The sequence below is a fragment of the Vipera ursinii genome (genome assembly GCF_947247035.1).
Source record: "Vipera ursinii genome assembly, chromosome: 1".
NCBI classification, from domain to species: domain Eukaryota; kingdom Metazoa; phylum Chordata; class Lepidosauria; order Squamata; family Viperidae; genus Vipera; species Vipera ursinii.
Window position 1 is genome coordinate 71,140,803 of NC_139512.1, and position 21,531 is coordinate 71,162,333.

Consider the following 21,531-nt stretch of genomic DNA (forward strand, 5'->3'; position numbering starts at 1 on the left):
AGGGAGTTTATCAGCAAAATATTACATAAAAACAGAAGCAACACCTTTCTCTTTCTCCCACCACACAGGGATTGTGTAACCTTAATCGTGGCTGCTAGATGTCAATTGGATGATGCGATAAGATTGAGAAGACTGAATGCTTTACTGCCCTTATTGCCACAGTGTAAGCTCAGATATGAGCTCTTACATAGTCTTGATCGATTTTACTTCTAGACTTCCACCACTGGCCCTCCAGGCATTAGACACATCCTCCCTGTCTCCATCTGTAGCTGTTAAAAGTTTCCTCAAACAGCCTGTATCCCACCCAAAGCTCTATGATAATCAAAAAGCATAGAAGGGTTCCTTTGCGGTCCACCAGGTTAAAGACTCAGAAATGATTCATTATAGCTTATTCATATTTCATCTCCCAGATTTATTCCCTTACTAAAGGAAACACCCCAGGATCTGCCAACAGAGAGAGGATGCTTGGAAGCAATTGCACCAAATGTCCTATTTACCTCCTGACCTCACATGCCAACCAGTTCCTGCAGCCTATTCTATAGCAACACACAGACTTTCACACCACATCAACTCCAGAGCAGGAATCTCGGTTAGTTAACACATAGGAGAACTTACAGAAGAAGGCTTTCCAGAACGAATTAATTCCTTCGCTTTCCATTTTGTAATGCACTATTTGTTTTTAAATGTATAACTACGCTAAAATTTACATGGCATTTTATTAAATGTTATTAGTGTGTGTCATGTGATTTATTGTAAACATCTTGTACTGGTCAATGACCACATAAATGCTCTTTCCACCAAAAACCGTTCATCTACAATCAAATGCCCAAATTCTTGAAATCATTTTACTGTGAGCTAAGCCACATCAGGATACTCCAGACATCCTGACCTCCTGTCCAAACAAGGACAACTAGATTATATTGATGAATACCATTTAAACTTTGGTAACATGAACTGGGACCTGGTTTGGCTCTAATTCCTCCTGGCATTTCCTTCCTTCCTTCTCTGAGTGTACAAGGAAGACCTCACAGTGAGCATTCATGACATATTGCAGAAATATATATACAGTGATGTCCAAAATCAAGAAAGAGACTCCAGGCGTTACTGTTTCAGCTAGGTGTGTTTGGGAAGGGAATCAAAGTGATTCTTCTTGCCAGGCATGACAGAATAATACTTTTGTTTCTCTTACTGAGTACCTTGTTTGTTTTCCTTGTGTATGTAGTAGTCTTCGCTATCTCAGGATGGCATCCTTCTACAGGTTGTCCTTGACTTAGGACCTCAACTGAGCCCAAAGTTTCTGTTGCTAAATGAGACAGTCCTTAAGTGAATTTTGCCCCATTTTACAACCTTTCTTGCCACAGCAGTTAAGTGAATCACTGCAGTTGTTAAAGTAGTAACATGGTTGTTAAGCGAATCTGGCTTCCCCGTTGACTTTGCTTGTCAGAAGGCCACAATAGGGGATCACATGACTCCAGGACACTGCATTCGTCATAAATAAGAGTCAGTTGCCAAGCATCTGAATTTTGATCGTGTGACCATGTGGATGCTGCAATAGTTGTAAGTGTGAAAGGAGATCATAAGTCACTTTTTTCAGTGCCATTGTGACTTTGAACGGTCAGTAAACAAACTATTGTAAATTAAGGACTACCTGTAATGTATTGGACAGAGAGTACTATTACCTCTTCTGTATCTTTCCCACTTCCAACCTGGCCAAACTGAATTGATTTTGCTCACCACTTTGTAGAAATTATTGCTCCTGTATGCTAATAAAAGGAGCCCATATTACTTGACTTTGATTTCTGAGGACCAGAAAACGAAAGAGTCAATATTCCATTCAAGACATTTATTTCAGTTTGCACACATAAGCTTTGTCTGCCTCAGGGGTGAAAGAGTAAAGAAATGTCATCAAGCTATGATGAATCATTTCTGAGTCCCTATCCCAGCGGACCTCTAGGGAGACCTTCCATGCTTTTGATTGCCATGTTAGAGCTTTGGGTGGGATATGTGCTGTTTGAGGAAAATTTAAAAGCTACAGATGGAGAGAGACAGGGAGGATGACAAATACACAACAGGCCCAGCCTTAGAAGTAGATGAATTTGAAGACTTGCAAATAGGAGCCACTAAACTGGTCCAGCTTCCCTTTGGACCTCTCCGTTTTTATTAGGGCAAATGTACCTGTCAAGCAAACGGTTAATAATAATAACAATAATACATCCCTCCTTTAATCCACTCCAGTTTCATTAACTTCAAAAGACTGTCATGATATCCTTATGACAGCTTAATTGCTCAGCTTGTCCCACTGTTCTTCTCTACCAGAGTGTGTTTGTCATAGCTTTCATGTTAATCTGACATTTTCCCAGAATATTGGGATATGGGTCTTCATATTCTGCTAGATGAGCTCTGCAAGGTGCTAGTGATAAAAAAAAGAAAATGGCTATATGTACTTTCATCTAGTCATCAAATGAACATTTTCAAGGTTTGATATTCTTTTAAGACATGAAACACACTCTGGAAGATAAAACACCCAAGAATTTAAATTCTCAAGTCATAACTGTTGATGCTACTGAATCCATATTGTCAGTAGGCTTCATAATGAAGAAAGTTTGGATCCAATTATGGTTTTTCGCTTGCGGAAATTATTTTGCTAGATCAGTCCAAGATCCCTCCACACCAGGAATGCAAAAATGCATTCTTGGAATTTTTACTACCAAACAAAGGGGAAAAATACATACATGGGAGTAATTGTACTTAATGATTTGTACTTTAAAAGTCATTTTATATTAAATGGAATCAAATTTATTTTTTTGTTTCCGCCTTCTTTGTATGAATCTTGTCCTTTGGTGGTGATGATGGTGGTGGTGGGACTGCAAACCCAGCATTTGATTAAAAGGCAAAGCATGGCATATGCCTTCCCTCAGCATCACAAACACACAATCACTACAGAGAGTAAAGGAAGATGACCTTCAAAGAAATATGCAAAGGGGGCTGAAACATTTATTAAAGCCCTGAGAAACAAAATAATATTCAAAAGTGGCTTAGGAAGAGACTGACCAGATTCACTGAGATATGAGAAAGGGAAGTGGTCATATTCATATAATTCTGTTATTATAGCCAATCTCAATTAAAGTAGTTTTAGCCTACTTAGGAGTTGATTTCTCATCTGGTTTCCAGTAACTATCCGGTACTGCAGTTGATAATTACATGCCTTTATTGAAAGCAGTATTTTTTTACAAACAGCCAGATGTGTTTGAATAACCTCTTTTATTGTGTGTCCCAACAGCTGCTCTTTAGAGCTATACGTGATTTTTTAAAATTTATATAAGAGTACTATAGCCATTGATAGGTCTATTCTTCATTATGTTGGCCAAGAAAGCTTTAGTCATAATCACACTGTTTATTAATTTTGTGTTGCCTCCTCCTTACTGCCAGTTAAGGACAAATACATTCTCATCAATCATAAGTGGTTAAAATAATTCCCATCTCCACTCGCATTTTTCCATTTCTTTTTCTTTTGACTTTTGTGGCAAAGCTCATGTTTCTGTTTTCCTAATTTTTAATTTCATTAACTTTTGGTGGGTTTCTCTTTTTTTCAGTCTTTGTACTAAGATCCCTCCCTTTGTAAACCTTTTCACTTCCATTTCTGTCCATAATCATCATCTGAGCTTGCAATTATAAGATAATTATGAGGAATAGGAAGTTACTTTAGCCACACTATTCAGCTATAATTTAGGAAGGTCAATTACATAGGACAATGATTAAGTTGTCCTGTTGGTTTGAAGCATTGTTGTACTGCAAGTTGGTAAAGGCTAGCACAGATAAGTATTTTCCTAATTAGCTGTTTGCTGTAGATGTATAATGTGGCTGAAATAATCACATATTTTAAAACAGCTTGGTTATTTTAACTATCTCTTAAACATTTCAAATTGGAACCACCATTTTGGATTAAATCTCTGTCTTATAAATTCTGCTCACTGTAAACGGTTAGCAGAAAATGTCAATATAGTATATTTTCTTTAGTCATTTAATTTTTTTTTTCTAATTATATGGACAGTGCATATTTAAAATAAGTAGGATACTTAAACAAGCGAGGCAACAAAAAGTGGGGGGGGGCCACCAGGCAAAGGGGAAAACACATATCACAGCAAACAATAACCATTGAGTGATAACACCATAAACCTTAGAGCTCTGGGGGGAAAACAAGTTCTTAAAGATTGTCTAAAGGTTTCCTATTCCAAATAGAAAGCACTTCAATAGACAAATGTGCTTCTACTTCCTAAGACTCATTAGATGACATTTATTTAATGGATGGGACACAAAGTGTTTCCATCCTGTTGAAACACACAGAGTAGATAGAAATGATGTAACGGAGATCTTTGCCCAGAGCTAAAGTGATTTAGAGGCAGTAACCAACATACTGAATTGCAGCTGGAAGCTAACTTCCAGCAGTAACACCAGCAAGCTGAAAGTAAATAGAGTTATCTAACTATGATTAAGAAATGAAGGTGATGTCCTCCATCTTCAGATCATAATTACAATTGCCCCAAGACAAAAGCCAGGTCAAATGTATAACCACCAGCTTATGTTCAGTGCTCAGGAACTTGGGTCAGGTCTATGGTGGCCATGAATTTCTCAGCCACATCAGATCTAAGTCACATGAGGGGAAGTTCAGTGGCGTAGCGTGGGGGGTGCAGGGGGGGCCAGCCGCACCGGGCGCAACATCTGGGGGGGCGCGCCCGCACTCGCAGCTCTCTGCCCCTGCCTGGGTCACTCACTCTCTCTCACTGCAGTGCTGGCTGTGCGAATCCGATCCGAGCTGCCGGGTCGCCGCCCACTGTGGAGGGGGGGGGTGCCAGGCGTGCGGTGCGGTGCGGAAAGAGAGCGAGGGACTATCTGGGGGAGGGACAGTGCAGCGGCATTTTACTTTAATTACATCAGTATTTTCATAACAAACAATACATGTGCTTAGGGGGTAAGGGTTTCTTTAACTAATCTAGTGGAAGAGACTCGAGTGCTAAAATCCACGGGTTAGGGGGCGCAAATTACTTGCCTTGCCCCGGGTGCTGACAACCCACGCTACGCCACGGGGGAAGTTAGATTCCCTCAGAATTAATCAATCTCCACTGCCAACTCAGTGACTCAAGCAGTTCAGGGCAGCAATATGCGTAGTTGAATAATAGTTTCTGAGTGGAAAAGAACAGTGTAGGATGCAGAGAAACAGGAAAAGTCCTGTTCACTTGGGGTGTTCCACAGATGGAATCTCTTCCCTCTTGATCTACATGACAAATTGAGATCTACTGTGAATGGAGCTCTGCCTAGGTTTTTGTTTGTGTTAATATTGTATTGTGTATTTATCTTTTTTAAATTACATTTTATGCCACCCATAGGTGATTCTGGGTGGCTTACAAGTTATAAAACAAGTAAAATGTAATTAAAATATTAAAACATACAACTGCACAGATTAAAATATTATTAAAAGCTGTATTAAACCCAAGAGAGCTAAGAGACAAATGGGATAGAGATGAGGTCTTCTTACCCCATCAGCCACCTCCAAATACGAAGCACCCCCCAGGCTAACCGGCAAAGCCAGGTTTTAATATCCTTCTGAAAGGCCAAACGGGAGGGGGCAGTTCTCACCTCCAGTGGTAGAATGTTCCATAGGGATAGGGCCACAGCAGAAAAGGCTCTTCTCCTTGACTCTGCCTGCTTTTGAAGGGTGACCCCAATGTAAGCACCTGGAGCTCTGAAAGAAAAAATAAAAATCAAACCAATAAGCATGTCCCACCTGTATCTCATCTTGAGATCCACGTGAAGTATAAACATTTCAATAAATAGATAAATAAAACTTGTTCCTTCACGAATGTGTCCAATTCCCATATAGTCCCATCTGTATCAAATGGAGAGTCATCATATATATGTAGGATGCAATGCATTTTCTTTTTTTAAAAAATAACAAAACTAAAAAGGTCCAGCACTTTAGTTTTCCACATAGGAGAGGTATCCAGTCATTCTTACTTCCTACTGCTTTATTATTGAGTTCAGCACAGACTCTTAGAACAGCTAAGAAGCCATTAAATAAAATTAATACTAAAATATAGTTATTGATCTTCAACAATTAAATGAGCCATAGCAATTCAAAATATCTTAAGGAAGCACCACTAGGGTGGAAAGCTTCTCACAGTATCAATTTTTTTCTGTTCTTACCTCTCCAAACAAACATCTTGAATCCTAAAAACGCTCATCAAGGGATGATTCGCAGGAGTGTAGACAGTGTTGAAGGTGTAGTTGGAGAGATAATTGCTTACAATTATGCTTCACTGAACTCCTTTTTTATACTGACAACATGAAAATAACTAAATAACTTGCAATTATAATTTTAGATATGGGTTGATCCAGATAAAAACCCAAGAGTTTTTCTAGCCAGCCCCATCACAATATATTTTTTCTACATTTATTTCTGCTATAGTATAAAACTTTGGTTATTCTGAAATATTATTCCTGCAGGAAGATAAAAAAAAAATATTGGGAAAAAATACATCTTGTATCTATGTTTCTCTCCTTATAGTTTCTAAGAGATAGTTTGGTTGTTGTTTTTTATTGAAAAGTTTTACAGTACATTTTTAAAAACAAAACCCCTCCCATCCCCCTGCCCTCTCCCCAACTCTCCCCTCCCCTCCCCCCCTTCCCCAAATTCCCAGAGCTAAATACAGGGTATAAAAATACAAACAAACATAATCTAAAATATGCAAACAACAATAAAATATTAAATTCTATTGCACTTTAACTCTTAATAAAATAACTACAAGCTAGTTATACATCATATAAATCCACTATTTATTCAAATGCTAGGTGAAACTTTTTAGTCCCATATTTATTCTGGATATAATCAATCCATCTTCTCCACTCCACAATATATCTCTGTTGCGACTGGTCTTTCAAATACGCTGAAATCTTTGCCATTTCCGCCAAATTGGAAACTTTTAAAGTCCATTCTTCTATAGTCAGCAGTTCTTCCTTCTTCCAATATTGCGCTACTAAAAGTCGCGCTGCCATAATTAAATTCAACATCAGCTTAGTGTCCACAACAGTAATAATACCCAATAAAAACAGTTGCGGACAAAACTTTATCCTTTTCTTGAATATTTTTTGCATATTCCACCAAATTTTAATCCAAAAAGCTTTAACCCTTTTACAAGTCCACCATATATGAAAATACGTTGCATCCTCACAACCACACCTCCAACATTTGGGCTGGCAGTTCAGATACATACTTGCTAATTTTTTAGGATCTAAGTGCCACCTATAAAACATTTTATAAAAGTTCTCTCTTAAGTTTTGGGCCTGTGTAAATTTTACATTTCTCACCCAGATATTTTCCCAAGTATCCATTGTAATAACTTCTTGAAAATTCTGAGCCCACTTTATCATACAATCTTTAACAAGTTCCGTCTCTGAATCAATTTCTATCAATGCAAGATATATCCTTTTTATATGTGCTTGACCTTGATCTCTAATTTGCTTTACCAAATTTTCATCAATCATTGAAAAACCAGTTTTCTGGTCCTCTTTCCACCTAGCCTGTAATTGCCCATACTGAAACCAGGTTTGTACAATCTTTTCTTCTTTTAAAATATTATATGACTTTAATTGCCATACATTCCTCTCAAAACTTAAAATTTCCTTATATGTAGTCACATCGTGTTTAAATCCAACATTTATATTTTCTATTGCATGTTTAGGTATTGCCCAAATAGGTATCTTATAATTTAACTTGTGTCTGTACTTTTTCAAAACTCGCAACAGAGCATACCTTAAAATATGTATCTTAAACACATTATCCACCTTCTTATCATACAATAAATATGCATGCCATCCAAATAACAAATCATGACCCTCAAGATTTAATAATCTCGCTTGTGTTAAATTAAACCAGTCACTTATCGCTGACAAAGCAGCAGCTTCATAATATAATTTAAAATTAGGCATTTTAAGACCACCTCTTTCACGCGTATCTTGTATTATCTTAAATTTAACTCGTGGCTTTTTCCCTGCCCATACAAATTTATTAATTCCTTTTTGCCATTCCTCCAAATTTAAATCCTTTTTAAGTATAGGTATCATTTGAAATAAAAATAAAATTTTTAGCAAAACATTCATTTTCACTGCTGCAATTCTTCCCAATAAGGATAATTGTAATTTTTTCCAACTATCTAATTCTTTTTGTACTTTTCCCCATAACTTTTCATAATTATTTTTATATAACTTCACATTTGAGGGTGACAAATATATCCCCAAATATTTAACCCTTTTAACTATTTCAAATCCCGTTAGCTCTTCTCAAACAGCCTTTTGTGATACTGTCATGTTTTTAGACAACATTTTAGTTTTTTGTATGTTGACCTTAAATCCAGAAACTTTCCCATACAGATAGTTTGGTTTTTGAATTGGCAAAATAGGTGTTTTAGGATCTTGAAATTTGAAAACCCTGCGTTCCTCTGAAGTATGACAACACGGTCTTCGTTATCAATTCTAGCTGTGTTGCCACAGAGATAAGACTGCTTATTAAATAGAAATTCTATCCAGAATATAATATCTCTGGGAATTTATAAAAAGTCTCCTTTTAATTGTTATTATTTATGGCAACCCAGCCCTTCATCCATCAAAGGTAATGAGTGAATGAATCTTTAAGTGCTTATTTGAGAAGTTCAAAACATGTTATTACTATATAAACCAGCCAACTCAGTGATATACTGAGACAGAAAAAGCTATGCTGGCTAAGAATTCTTAGTAGTATAATTCCAACATATAAGAAGTAGATTAATCTAAAAGTCTAGATTATTTAGTCTTTTGCTATTTTCAAAAGAAAGAACATGGAGCTAAAATAAAGCTATAACTGGAAAAAAGATTGACACTTTGAAAGTATGCTGGTGTTCTAATTCATAAATGCAGCTTTATCATAATTAGCTTTCATTGTCTGATAGCTTTTGAAGGCAGTAAGTCATTATAAGCATTGAACCATTGAAAAGATGAACTTTTTGCTAGTCAGTTAAGTAAGTTATGTAGGAAGCACATCACAATAATAATGGAGGACTTTACCCTGACATCAACTGGAAGAACAAAGTCAAACTGGAGTCTTGGACTTTAAGAGAGCTAATTTCAATAAACTTAGTGAGAACTTGGGAAGGATTCCATGGATGACAATTCTCAAGAGGAAAACAACCCAAGAAGCTCGGAAAACTTTGCAAAGTGAGATTATAAAAGCCCAGTGTAGCACAACAATTAAGAAGAAAAATAACAGCTCTCAAAAGAAACAGGCATGACTGCATAAAGAATTGTCTGATTAATTGAAAGACAGAAAGGACAAGTATAAAAAATAGACAGAGGGGCACATAACTAAGGCAGAATATCAGCAAATAGCCTGAGCCTGCAAAGCTGAAGTGAGGAAAGCTAAGGCTCAAAATAAACTAAGGTTTGTGACAAAGTCAAAAATAACCAAAAAAAGGCTTCTTTCAACATGTAAAAAACAAGAAAAAAGTGAAGGAAATGATTGGTCCATTAATGGGAGAAAGTAGCAAGAAGGTGGCAAGCAACAGCGAGAAAGCAGAACTGCTTAACTCATTTTTGCATCCATCTTTACACAAAAGGAGAAAAAAACAGTCCGACCTATCAAAACCAGTACCATAAAAAAAATTAGGAATACAAGTTAAAATAGGCAAGAAAATAGTATGTGAGCACCTGTCCACCAGTTCACATCACCAGGACCAGATGGATTACATCCCAGGGCTCTGAAGGAACTGGCAGACATGATCTCAGAACTACTGAACTGCATTTTTCAAAGATCCTGGAGCACCAGGGAACTACCAGAGGACTGGGAAAAAACTGATTTAATTCCCATCTTCAAAAAAAAATGGAAAAGATAGACCTAGGAAACTACAGACCTATCAACCTGACCTCAATACTCAGGAAGTATGAAAGTCAAACAAGTCATGGCAATTGGTGGCTGAATTCATATCAAACCACTTTGTGGAATGGTAATTCATTTCTGTCAAGGAGATCATAAGGTTGAGGACACCAAGGTGGATTGATTATTATATTTATTTTCATGTATTTATTTTTGTTTGTTGGCTAAGTTCATGGGACTTTGTAAACAGAGCTGGAATCATTATGGACTCTGTGTATAAAACTACCATATATAGATAAGATAAAAAAATAGCATCCACAAACATTGATGGTTTTGCTACTGCATATCTGTGCACAAATGTAGTTTGTAGACCATAAAATGCCGCTGGAATGTCTGAGGCAGATATCTCTCCAAGCCAAGAGTATAGTGGCTCATTTCATACTGAATAGGAAGCCATGAATCACAGTGAGGGGTCCTTGGTGCTCTCTGAGCTTGGATGTTTTCTTGCAGTTGTTTCATTACCCAAACTAGGTAATAACATCAGTGCTAGTCATGAATCATAGGTCACACATCTTAATGGATGAGTACATATACCACAGTAAAACCCAACCCAGATTATGGCTTAGTGCAATGTGCAAATATATGTAACTAATGTGCACTTTTTATTCTGTAAATTGAGGAAGGCTGAGCAGCAATGGGACTGTAGAAGATAGGAAGGAGATATTTTAGTCTTGTCTTCCATGTTAGAATGACTCCTGGGAGCTTGAAAAACAAATGGTAGCTTTTAAGAACAATTTTTGTTGGGTAGGTTGGGAAAGTATTCTCTCACAATCATTGTAGCATACATATCTCGACTTTTCAGTTATTAAGAAAAAAGCATTAGGTTAAGATTAGACAGATGATAGATAGATAAATAGATAGGTAGGTAGGTAGGTAGGTAGGTAGGTAGATAGATAGATAGATAGATAGATAGATAGATAGATAGATAGATAGATAGATAGATAGATAGATAGATAGATTATAATATGGTTTTTAATATTCTAATAAAGCAAAAATGCTTAAAGCTGCATCAAATTACTTAAGAACACCTTAAATGTACACTATGCATTGCATACACTACAGCTTGTATAAATACAGACATGTATTTCTGTTTTTAATTAAATGTGACAGCTGCCAATAGAATTCTAGATACAACTGGATATCTGAGATATTATTGCTGGAATATTTTTTAACAATCTGTTTCCATTGTATATGCAAATGTTCTTCCAGATTAGCCAGCCAGGATATAAAAATTAAAATTATTTTGGTTTTTTTCATAATGGGTGAGTAAGCTTTGACCATTTAAAATCTCTCTTTTCTCCCTCTTTTGCCCAGCTTGCTCACCCCCTTCTCCCCATTATGACATTTATTATTTTTCCATTCACAGCAAAACTATTCACATCAAGGTAATTGATGATGAGGAGTATGAAAAAAGCAAGACTTTCTTCATTGAGCTGATGGGTCCTCGAATGATGGATATGAGTTTACAGAAAGGTGTAGTACTGGCTCTCCCAACTAACATTAACACTCTTCTTTCCTCTTTCTCTTATTTCCTACCTTTCTTTTCTTGCTATCAGTGGCCTCTTTTTTTATTTCCCAATTGCTCTATCCTTAACACTGCTGTACCTGCACAGCTTGTCACATGGTACTGATGGAAGTTAGCAAGATGGTGCTTTGTTTAGCTGAAAATGCAGTATTTGTGTGTGTGTGTGTGTGTGTGTGTTTGTGTTTGTGTGCTGATGTGACTGAAAGATGTCAATGTGTATTCTTGAAATAACAGGGCACTGGAGTTTTCAAATCCATCTTCGATAGTACAAAAATAGGCTATAGAGCTCAACACTGCAGCATGATGCAAACTTATATGCATATTGGAAGTCTTCCAGCTCAACCTGCACATAGGACTCTGCTTTTAGCATACCTATCATTGTCCCAAGATCTGCACACTAATAATAGTTTCTTGCCTTGCAAAAGAAAATGGTTATTCATTTTTCTGTACAAAACAAGATGTTTTATGAATCAGTTGACCAACATGCTATAACAAATCATTCTTGTCGCCCTATAAACTCATTTGGCATTTTAAATTCAAATCCATGCCGGTTCAATGTACCATGGAAGGGGACTAAATATTTCCTCTAATTAGAAGCTATTTATTTAGAGATAGAGTTGGCAGAGAGATAATGACTTGGCTCAGTTCCTCCAGTAGCGGCATATATATAGTTGAACAGAGATTTGAAATTGGTCTTCTCACATGGGCTAATCACTACTGCACACCCTTTTATACTCGTGTGTATAAACACGCTCACTTGTCTCTAGATGGCCTGTCCTCAGCCCACTTTTTGCAACCTTACAAATTGTTTGATTAATTTGAAGGCTAAGTTAGGCTGTGACATTTTGCATGAAGTGTTGGAACAAAAAAAATATTTTTTCATCAGACCACCAAAGAATGCTGCTTCAGAATCACACATTTATTTTGATATTAGCCTGACGTCTGTGAGGCCAGTTGATACGGGGGCTGCTGACAACAGCCTGTGGGCTGAAGACTAGATGTGGAGAAGTGGAATGCGTACAAGTATTTATTTATTTTTGCCAAAACCTCTTTCTTTTAAATGCTTCTTCATTGTCTATGTAGAGAGATTTGATCAGAAAATGGCTCCAATCAATCTACATGTGGCTATACATGAAAACTGAGAATCATAATTAATTCTAAAAATACATTCAAGATTTCTCACCATTGCATATTATATATGAGAGCTGTGGCCCATACAGATTCTTCCTTTGCTTAAAGAGCTAATTTAATGTTGTATTTCTCTTCTCGATATTTTGAGGATACAGGCATACATTAGGATCTAGTTCTTTTGTGGCACTTTCTACAAATTGAAGGAAATAGGATTCCTTGAAAAAATAACCACAGAGATTGTGTTAGAACAGGGCTAGGGGTCTCAAATAGAAATCCAATCAATATAAATAGATAACTTCTAAGGAAAAATGGGAAAGCATTAGTATTCATTCTTTGTCATTCTTCATGTTCATATGCTAAAAAAATAGGTAAGAAAAGAGGAGAAAGTAAAGTGAGCAAGTCTGAGGCATGTTGATTTAAAAGTAAATGCCATTGAGTTTGATAGGATTTACTCTTAGCTAAATGGGTATAGAATTGCAACTTCATTTTTATAAGGGTCTGTTTTGTGTCATTGTACAATACTCACATGGTTATATTATATTCTACCCGTAACCTTATATCATTAAATTTCATAAGCACTGAGCAATTCAGTCAGCAAAAATGAATTATCTGTTCTCAGTATTAAAAAAAAATACTGTATCAAGTACGGGGAAAGAAACTAGATTGCCTTTGCACAGAAAAAGATCTAGATGGGAAAGTCCTGGCCTGTGTTTTGTGCATGAGTCTGTGCATGTGCGTGTTTGTATGTTAAAAGGATATTTTAATTCTGTCTTATTGCACTCTCCACCCACTGTTCAAGACATAGAAAAATTGGCTTTTTACCTAATACGCTAAAGATGCTTGTCCCATCTCTACCTGTAGGCTGTTCTGGATTAGCCATAGTTCAGCCAGTTGATAAACTGTTATTACCATGTGACATTTGACTAAATGTGCTACCAAGGTCACCTTCCACTAACCATCACTATAGACCAGGTTCCTCTTCCTCACTCTTTGCCCCTCCCTCCTCTCCTCTCCTCTTTCCTTCCTTCCTTCCTTCCTTCCTTCCTTCCTTCCTTCCTTCCTTCCTTCCTTCCTTCCTTCCTTCCTTCCTTCCTCTAATATTCTTTAACTCATCTAAAGATCAGCTCCAAGTGATATGTCCTAAAAAGCAAGTGAAACACCACCAAGACAGTGGCAGAAGCAGGCTGCATGTGAGAAGGTGTGGTGGTAGTGGTGGTAGTAGTAGTATCAACTGCTGCTGCTGCTGCTGCTCTGAATTTGCTCCCAACCAGGCTACCTACTGTACACCCATCTTTTTCTTGTTGTCCCTACAGGAAGACCATAAGGGTTAAAATAGTAGATGAGGAGGAATACGAAAGGCAGGAGAATTTCTTCATTGTCCTTGGTGAACCGAAATGGATGGAACGAGGAATATCAGGTGTGAGATCCTTTTTTGGGGGGGGAGAAAAAAAAAGAAAGAAAGAAAGAAACCAAGCTTATGCAGATTGCAAAAACAACCTTTTTTGCTCCGCCTTTTTCTCTTTGATTTTTACACAGACCAAGTTTTATTCTTTTCCCTCCTATATTCTCGCTCTCACCCTGTTTCGGTCCCATCTCTGCATTTTTGAGCTTAGCTTAAGATCCTCCTTTTGTGCAGCGCTTGTGCCTTACAGCCTGTTTGAACTTCCATGCGTTTGGATCCCTTCTATTTACTCTCCTTTTTCCTGCCTGTTTTCCTTTTGGTCATATTTCTGATGTAATCTTGTCTCCTTTTCTTCTACCAAGATGGAAAGTCCTTTTCTCAGAAGATATGTGTTAAACTGCATGGTTGCCTCTTCAGCTTGCTCCCCAATTCTGAACTTTGCTCCGTGGTCCCTGTCATTTTTTTTTAATTCTCTTCATACAGCTTTTAATTAATATTAGCTACTGATTATTTTTATATAAATATATATGGCTATAGACATGTACGTATTGGAGTCAGATTTAAACAAGTGCTGCCAACAGTAACAGCCAAGAATATTTGCAATTAATTCCTTGCCAAAAAAAATAATCTTCAAATAGACCAAACTACTTTATAATACAACTTTATAGGACTCATGTTAGGAGGTACTTTCTCAGAGTGTCATCAAAGACATAGAGGGTCTAGGACAACTCACCTGGACATCTCATCCTAGCCGACTCACTTTGGCCAACTCACCATGGACAATTCAACATAGGATAACTCAAGAGAGGGACAAGTGAATTGCAGCAGACCTCGTTTTGCTTTAGGTTTGAACCTTCTCAAATTAGGCGTCCTCAAGGCTGGAATGAGCTGTAATTCTATTGTCCCTTTCTTCAGTTATCCCACATTGAATTGTCCCACGGTGAGTTGGCTGCAGTGGATTGACCAGGCGAGTTGGCTATGGGTTAGTTGTCCCATTCCAGACATACAGGCATGTCAGCAAAAAGAACTTCCAAGATGGAAGTCAAAGCATGCTTTGAGGGAATCTACCTTAACTTGCTGCCTTCCAAATGTATTGAACCAATCATCAGAAGGCCCATGGCTGGCTGCAAATTCTAGAAGTCTAGTATATTTGGAGGTCCACAAGCTTCGGGAAATATGTCTTCAGCTGCCTTTGCTGAATTTGTTAACCCACTTGTGGATCCCAGAGATTTAGTGGCTGACCTTGGATGTTTCAAGAATCTCTACATAGCAGTTCCTCTCTCTAATGGGTCATATCAGCAAAGATCTAGTGGATTTTCATATATTTTGTTTTCTTCTTTACAAAATTTGAACAACAAATAAAGGTCATTAAAAAGATGCCTATACAACAATGCTTAGAAATTAAATGAAATAAATAATGCTTCATAGTATACATTCTGCAAAATATCAGATTATTTAGTTTTTCTATTTTTTAAGGAAATGGTATAATATTGATGCTTCAGAACTATGCAGCTAACATTCTTGAAAAACAAAGAAATAACAGCTCTTAAGTATTCATAATAGTAGCATATTGCTATTGCTTCTGTTATTATTTTTATGTTTTATTTCGGACTATTCTTCATTCAAGGGGCAATACAGAACAATTGTCCAAAGACACGATGCAGCTAATTGTTACTTAGCATTGAGACATTTAACTTAAATACCAAATCCCTTCTTTTTTAGCTGGAAAGTTCTTTGCTGGGTTTTCAGAACCCAAATCAGGGTACTCTGATGATTCCTTATTTGTAAACTTCCATCTTTTTTTAAGAATCCTTTTATACTCCAAATTTCTGAGTTCACATCTCTCTCTTTCCATCCCAACACTCTATTACCAGCAGCCCACACACATCATGTGTACTTGGAAATGTTCATGTGATCTCTGTACATCTACCTACAAATCATATTAATGTGAGTTTTAAACAATTTAAGTCACGAGAAAATGCTGATACTATTTCTAAGGAGAAGAGTGTTTTATATATTATGCATTCTACTAAGATGGTGTTTCGCTGGAATCGGGGAAATCAGAGGCCAGAAGTGGTTTGATTGTTTGCTTACTTGTGCAGTTCATCAACCACCTCAATCCTAGTGGACTTTAAGCAGTTTATTGATATTAAAATAACATTGATACATATTATATTACTTTTAAACCTTAAAATTACAGTAACAAGTATGTAAGCACTGATGGCTCCACAATTCCTGAAGGCCTTCCAGTAAAACCAATTTTTAATTTACTGGGCTTATATTCCAATCAATAAATGGCTCCAGCAGGTTTACTTACCTCATCTACTCATCATTAGAAAGATACAAAACCATTATAATAGCAACAATAACAACAGTATGAATTAGTACAAGAACAACAAACTGTTAGCACTGGGAAGTACCATGGTGAAAAATATTTCCCTATAGGAGAAGCTATACAACCTTTCAGATCTCAAAGACTTGCTCAAGCAGCCAAGTCTTAACGGCCTCATGGAATACCAAAAATGAGAGGATGTCCACTACACCAGAAAAGTGGGTTATGGCAGAGAAAGCATATCACAAGGCATTTTACAAATGTGTGCCCTCCGTACACAACCAGAATTATCATTGAAGAGATTCTGAGGGCCAAGCTTCTTCCTCTCACACCCACAGTGAACAATAACACACTGTTCACTCTGACTAAGGGAACTGAAGCAACCCAAGAAGAAGTTGATGAGCTGTAGAAATGCTGGATCATCTTTCCCTAGGCTAATGTTACATGCCTTGTTAGGATCTCATGCAGTTTTGTCTTCTCACATCTTGACTGTCGTGACTCTGGGACAGAGATACACTAATGAGTGATGAGAAGAATGTGCCAATTGTTTAATAGACTCCAAGCTTGGACTCATAAGGTCTATTATGAGCCAGAATTGAGTTGCCCTGGTTGAGCTATTTCTTATAGCAAAGGAAGCTGTGGCCTATAAAGCCATTTTCCTGCTTCTGTTAGCAGTGTCCATCTCCCAATAACAAGCTAAAATACCTTTCTATATTCCTGAATCTTTGTTCACAGAATTCTTCAAATATCCCTACACTGCCTTAGAAGTGAAAGAGAGATAAGCACTCTTTTAATAGGCTGAAGCTCAAATGGCAGTCGGAGATTTCAGTCAGAGGTTAATGTTTTAAATCTATTAGTCTTGTGGCCACACTTGTAGCAAGGAGCACAAGCCAAACTTCAGGGGGAGAAAATCAGCTTTGAGACCAAGAAGATGTAAATGATGGAGAGATAGTTCCTTCCATAAGGACATTCTATTCAAATATGCTTGAGGCAGGCTATGGGTTTAAAATAAATAATAAAAGGAATGTATAACAAAGGACCCACCCCTGGTGCTTTCCTCCAGAGTCCAGTCATTTCCTCCAATGAGTGTCCCCCCCCACCGCCACTTTCCAGTATCAGAGCTAAAAAGCAGAAAAATGCCTCATCAAACTGTTTTGAGGGATATAGGGTGCCAGCTGAGGCAGAGTTTCTCAGCAATCCAATGCCTTCTAGATGTTCTAGACCAGGGGTCTTCAAACGTGGCCGCTTTAAGACTTGTGGACTTCAATTCCCAGAATTCCTCAGCCAGCCATGCTGAAGAATTCTGGGAGTTGAAGTCCACAAGTCTTAAAGCCTCCAAGTTTGGAGACCTCTATTCTAGACAATCTTCTTGTTATTGCTTATGCTGGTTCAGGCTAACAGGACTTGAAGTCCAAAAACTCTGGAGCATATTAGACGGACTGCCTCTAATTTATACTACTAAAACATGACCTCCCTTTATATTTGAAAATAGCCCTGAATTTCCTCCTGCCATGTTAAAGGTACCATCACAACACAGTTACTATTCAAATAGCCTCTTGGCTGCTGCCTTAAGCAAGTATTAAATGGCCCTACAAAAGTGAAAGCATTTAAAAGGCTATCATTAACAGTTCCGAATTCTGTTCACTCAGTATACTTGTTAGGTTTTAAATACTGGGCCCTTTCTATAATGGATATTTCTGTGGAAAACTCATGTAGCATTGTTAGAAGGTGTCATTTATTCAAGGTCAACAGCTACGGTGAGATTCAGGCTTGTTTTTAGAAGCCGTTCCTTTCAATGCTATTCTCCAGAGCTTCCCATCTCAACTCATAAACTTCTGTTAACCCGAAAGCATCAGTCAGGTTCTTCAGTTGCAAATGGCTGGGCCAGTTAAGTCATGCAGCTTGTATGGATTTCACTGACATAGTATTAAGTGAAACGTTATGGTATACGTTAGGTTTTCTCTTGTCCTTGCAGTTAGATTATAAATTACGAGACAAATCTGTAAAACTAAAGGGACAAAGTTCAGGTCCTATTTCGCACTGGTGGTTCATTTTTATTGAGACAAGATTTTTTTTTAATTCCAATTGGTGATACTTCTCCAGATTCTCCTCTAAAAATGAAACTAATATTTCATTCTTCTTGCTAAAGCATAAGCAAATATAAAAAGGAGTTCAAATCAGAGTAAATTTAGAAGTTAAGATAGTTGTCTTTAGAAATAATTATACAAACATAAGAAAGTAATTCTTAACAATAAATAAAATACTAAGAATCATAATGAGATATATGAAATAGAAGGTGATACAATGAGATTTAATTAGAAATCCTAACACTTAAAAGATCATTTATAATCTAAATTAAAAATACCGTGAAGAAAATATTCTTGACAGAAGCATACTATCAATTAGCAAATAGAAATTAAACGAACAGCAGAAGAGATTTTTAAGATTCTTATTCAACTTGCTTCTTGTTACTAATATCCCAGCTCTTTGGCTGATATAGAATGAATTAATTACTGTAATCAGCCTTAATAAACCAAAGCCATAAACTGAAAATTCAGAGTTTAGACTTAAAAGCAATACTATTCTCTGCAGCCTTCCATCTTGTTTTTTTTTAATCTCAAAAGGCCAGCAGAAGCACGGTTTTGTTTAAATTCCCTTTGCTTCAAAGTTGTGTGATGATCTATAGCTTACACAGTGGAAGTTTTAAAAAGTCTAGACGATAGGTTATGGGGAAAGTATCAATTATCTTTACATTTAGGGCCCTGTTATAAAATGTACTCATGACTGGAAACTGTTATAAGTGAAACTTCACATCTATCAATAGAAGACAATATCTTTAGTGCAGGGTTGAATTGTGGAGTTCTTGATTCTCTCTGAGCTTGGTTGTTTTCTTGAAAATATTTCATTACCCAGCTAGGCAACAACTTCAGTGCTACAAGGAAATGGGAATGTTTATATACAGAAAGCTTGCCTGCCATTGTTGGTGGGAATGTTGTTTTTTCCTTGGTAATTCCTTGATTAGGCTGTGGTTTACTGCTTGATAGTTTGTGTGCTGTTGCTCCTGGTGTTAATCCCTGTTGTATCAACCAGGGATCCCAACGTATAGCTAAAGAACTTACAAAAAAGCTTGGACATCTCATAGAGGGGAGCACATACTCTATCAACTGTCCAACACAGTGCCTCCAGAAAATAAAAATAAAAATCCTAGTAATACAAGATAAGATTATGATTTCATTCAATATCACAGCACTCTTTACATCAGACATGTCAAACACAAGGCCCAGGGGCCAGATCTGGCCAGCGAAGTGGTTTCATGTGGCCCACGAAGCCATCCTGGAAACAGGGAACGGCCCCCACTGCCTTGGCCCTGGCCCAGAGACCCTCCTTCTGCCAGAGACCCTCAGCTCTGTCCCACTCCTGCCCAGGCTCCCATAGGCACCCTTGATGCGAACGATGTAGAGCTGGCCATGCCCACCCAGTAGGCCATATGCACTCTAGCCATGCCCACCCAGTAGGCCATGCCCACCCAGGCCATACCCCACCTGGCCCCTTGAGGGCAATTGCAATGCTGATGCGGCCCTCAATGAAATTGAGTTTGACACCCCTGCTTTACATGCATAAACCATGAACTAGCAAAAGAATCCATGGTAGCCGTACTACACAATACATCCAACCAAACTAAAGACACTCACATTGCACTCAGAAAGTATTCAGATCCCTCTTCACTTTTGTCAATTTTGTTATGCTGCAGCCAGATACTACAGTTGTTGAAAATTATTTTTTTTCATTAATCTACCCCATAATGACAAAGTGAAAACAGAATTTTACAAATGTCTGTAAATTTATTAAAAAGGAAAAATGGAAATATCACATTGGCATAAGTATTCAGACCCTTCACGCAGTACTTTGCTGAAGCACTTTAGCGGCAGTTACAGCCTCCAGTCTTTTGGGCATGACATGACAAGCTTTGCACACCTGGATTGGGGGATTTTCTGCCATTCTTCCTTGCTGTTCCTCTCAAGCTCAGTCAGGTTGGATGTCAACTCAGTGGACAGCCATTTTCAGGTCTCTCCAGGGATGTTCAATAGGGTTCAAGTCAGGGCTCTGGCTGGGCCACTCTAGGACATTCACAGAATTGTCCCTAAGCCACTCCTGTGTTGTCTCGGCTGTGTGCTTAGGATTGTTGTCATGTTGGAAAGTGAACCTTCAGCCCAGTCTGAGGTCTTGAGCACTGTGGAACAGGTTTTCATTGAGGATATCCCTTTATTTTGCTCCATTCAGCTTTCTCTCAACCCCGATCAGTCTCCCAGTCGCTGCTGCTGAAAAACACCCCCAGAGCATGTTGCTGCCACCACCATGCTTCACTGTTGGGATTATATTGGGCAGGTGATGAGTGGTGCCTGGTTTCCTCCAGACATAATGTTTAGATTTGGGGCCAAACAGTTCAATCTTGGTTTCATCAGACCAGAGAATCTTGTTCCCCACAGTCAAGAGTCCTTCAGGTGCTTTTTTGCAAACTCCAAGAGGACTTTCATGTGTTTTGCAGTAAGGAGAGGCTTCCATCTAGCCAATCTGCCATACAGCTCAGATCAGTGGAGGGCTGCAGTGATGGTTGGAACTCTGTCCCATCTCCACACAGGATTTCTGGAGCTCAGTCAGAGTGAATGTCTGTGGAGATTCTCAGTTATCCAGATCATGGTTATCCCAAAGGTGTTTTTTTGATGAGGCAACTGGACTTTCTTGTTTTTTCACTTCTCATCCAAGAAGCTTCCAGTCAGAGCTGAAGAAGCTTCTTGGATGAGAAGTGAAATGTCTTCATGAAAAACAAGAAAGTCCAGTTGCCTCATGAAAAAAGCACCTTTAGGTCAGTCGGAGTGACCATCAGGTTCTTGGTCACCTCTGTTAAAGAGGCCCTTCTCCCCTGATTGTTCAGTTTGACCAGGCAACCAGCTCTTGGAAGAATCCTGGTTGTGCCAAATGTCTTCCATTTGAGAATTATAGAGGCCACTATACTTTTAGGAACCTTCAGTGCAGCAGAAATTTTATTATAGCATTCTTCAGATACGTGCCTTGCAATAATCCTATCTCTGAGCTCTGCAGGCAGTTCCTTTGATCTCATGGCTTTTGCTCTGTTATAGTATGCATTTTCCGCTGTGAGGCCTTCTATAGAGGCCTTTCCAAAT

The 21,531-nt window shown here is 37.9% G+C and overlaps 2 protein-coding genes across 3 annotated transcripts in view; one reads left to right on the top strand and one right to left on the bottom strand.

Annotated features, from left to right (window-relative positions):
- Positions 1 to 21,531, top strand: part of SLC8A3 (solute carrier family 8 member A3) — a 236,412-nt gene that overhangs the window by 180,920 nt on the left and 33,961 nt on the right. The window contains exons 3-5 of one of the 2 annotated variants that reach the window (XM_083348501.1): positions 11,325 to 11,431; positions 13,734 to 13,812; positions 13,928 to 14,031. In XM_083348501.1, the coding sequence (XP_083204627.1) occupies positions 11,325 to 11,431; positions 13,734 to 13,812; positions 13,928 to 14,031 (290 nt within the window). The remainder of the gene's footprint in view (positions 1 to 11,324; positions 11,432 to 13,733; positions 13,813 to 13,927; positions 14,032 to 21,531) is intronic. The other variant, XM_083348500.1, reaches the window with a different exon arrangement.
- The window catches only part of PLEKHD1 (pleckstrin homology and coiled-coil domain containing D1), a 346,726-nt gene continuing 332,011 nt past the window's right edge, over positions 6,817 to 21,531 (bottom strand). The window contains exon 14 of the transcript XR_014490705.1: positions 6,817 to 6,929. The gene's annotated coding sequence lies outside the window, so the exon portion shown is untranslated. The remainder of the gene's footprint in view (positions 6,930 to 21,531) is intronic.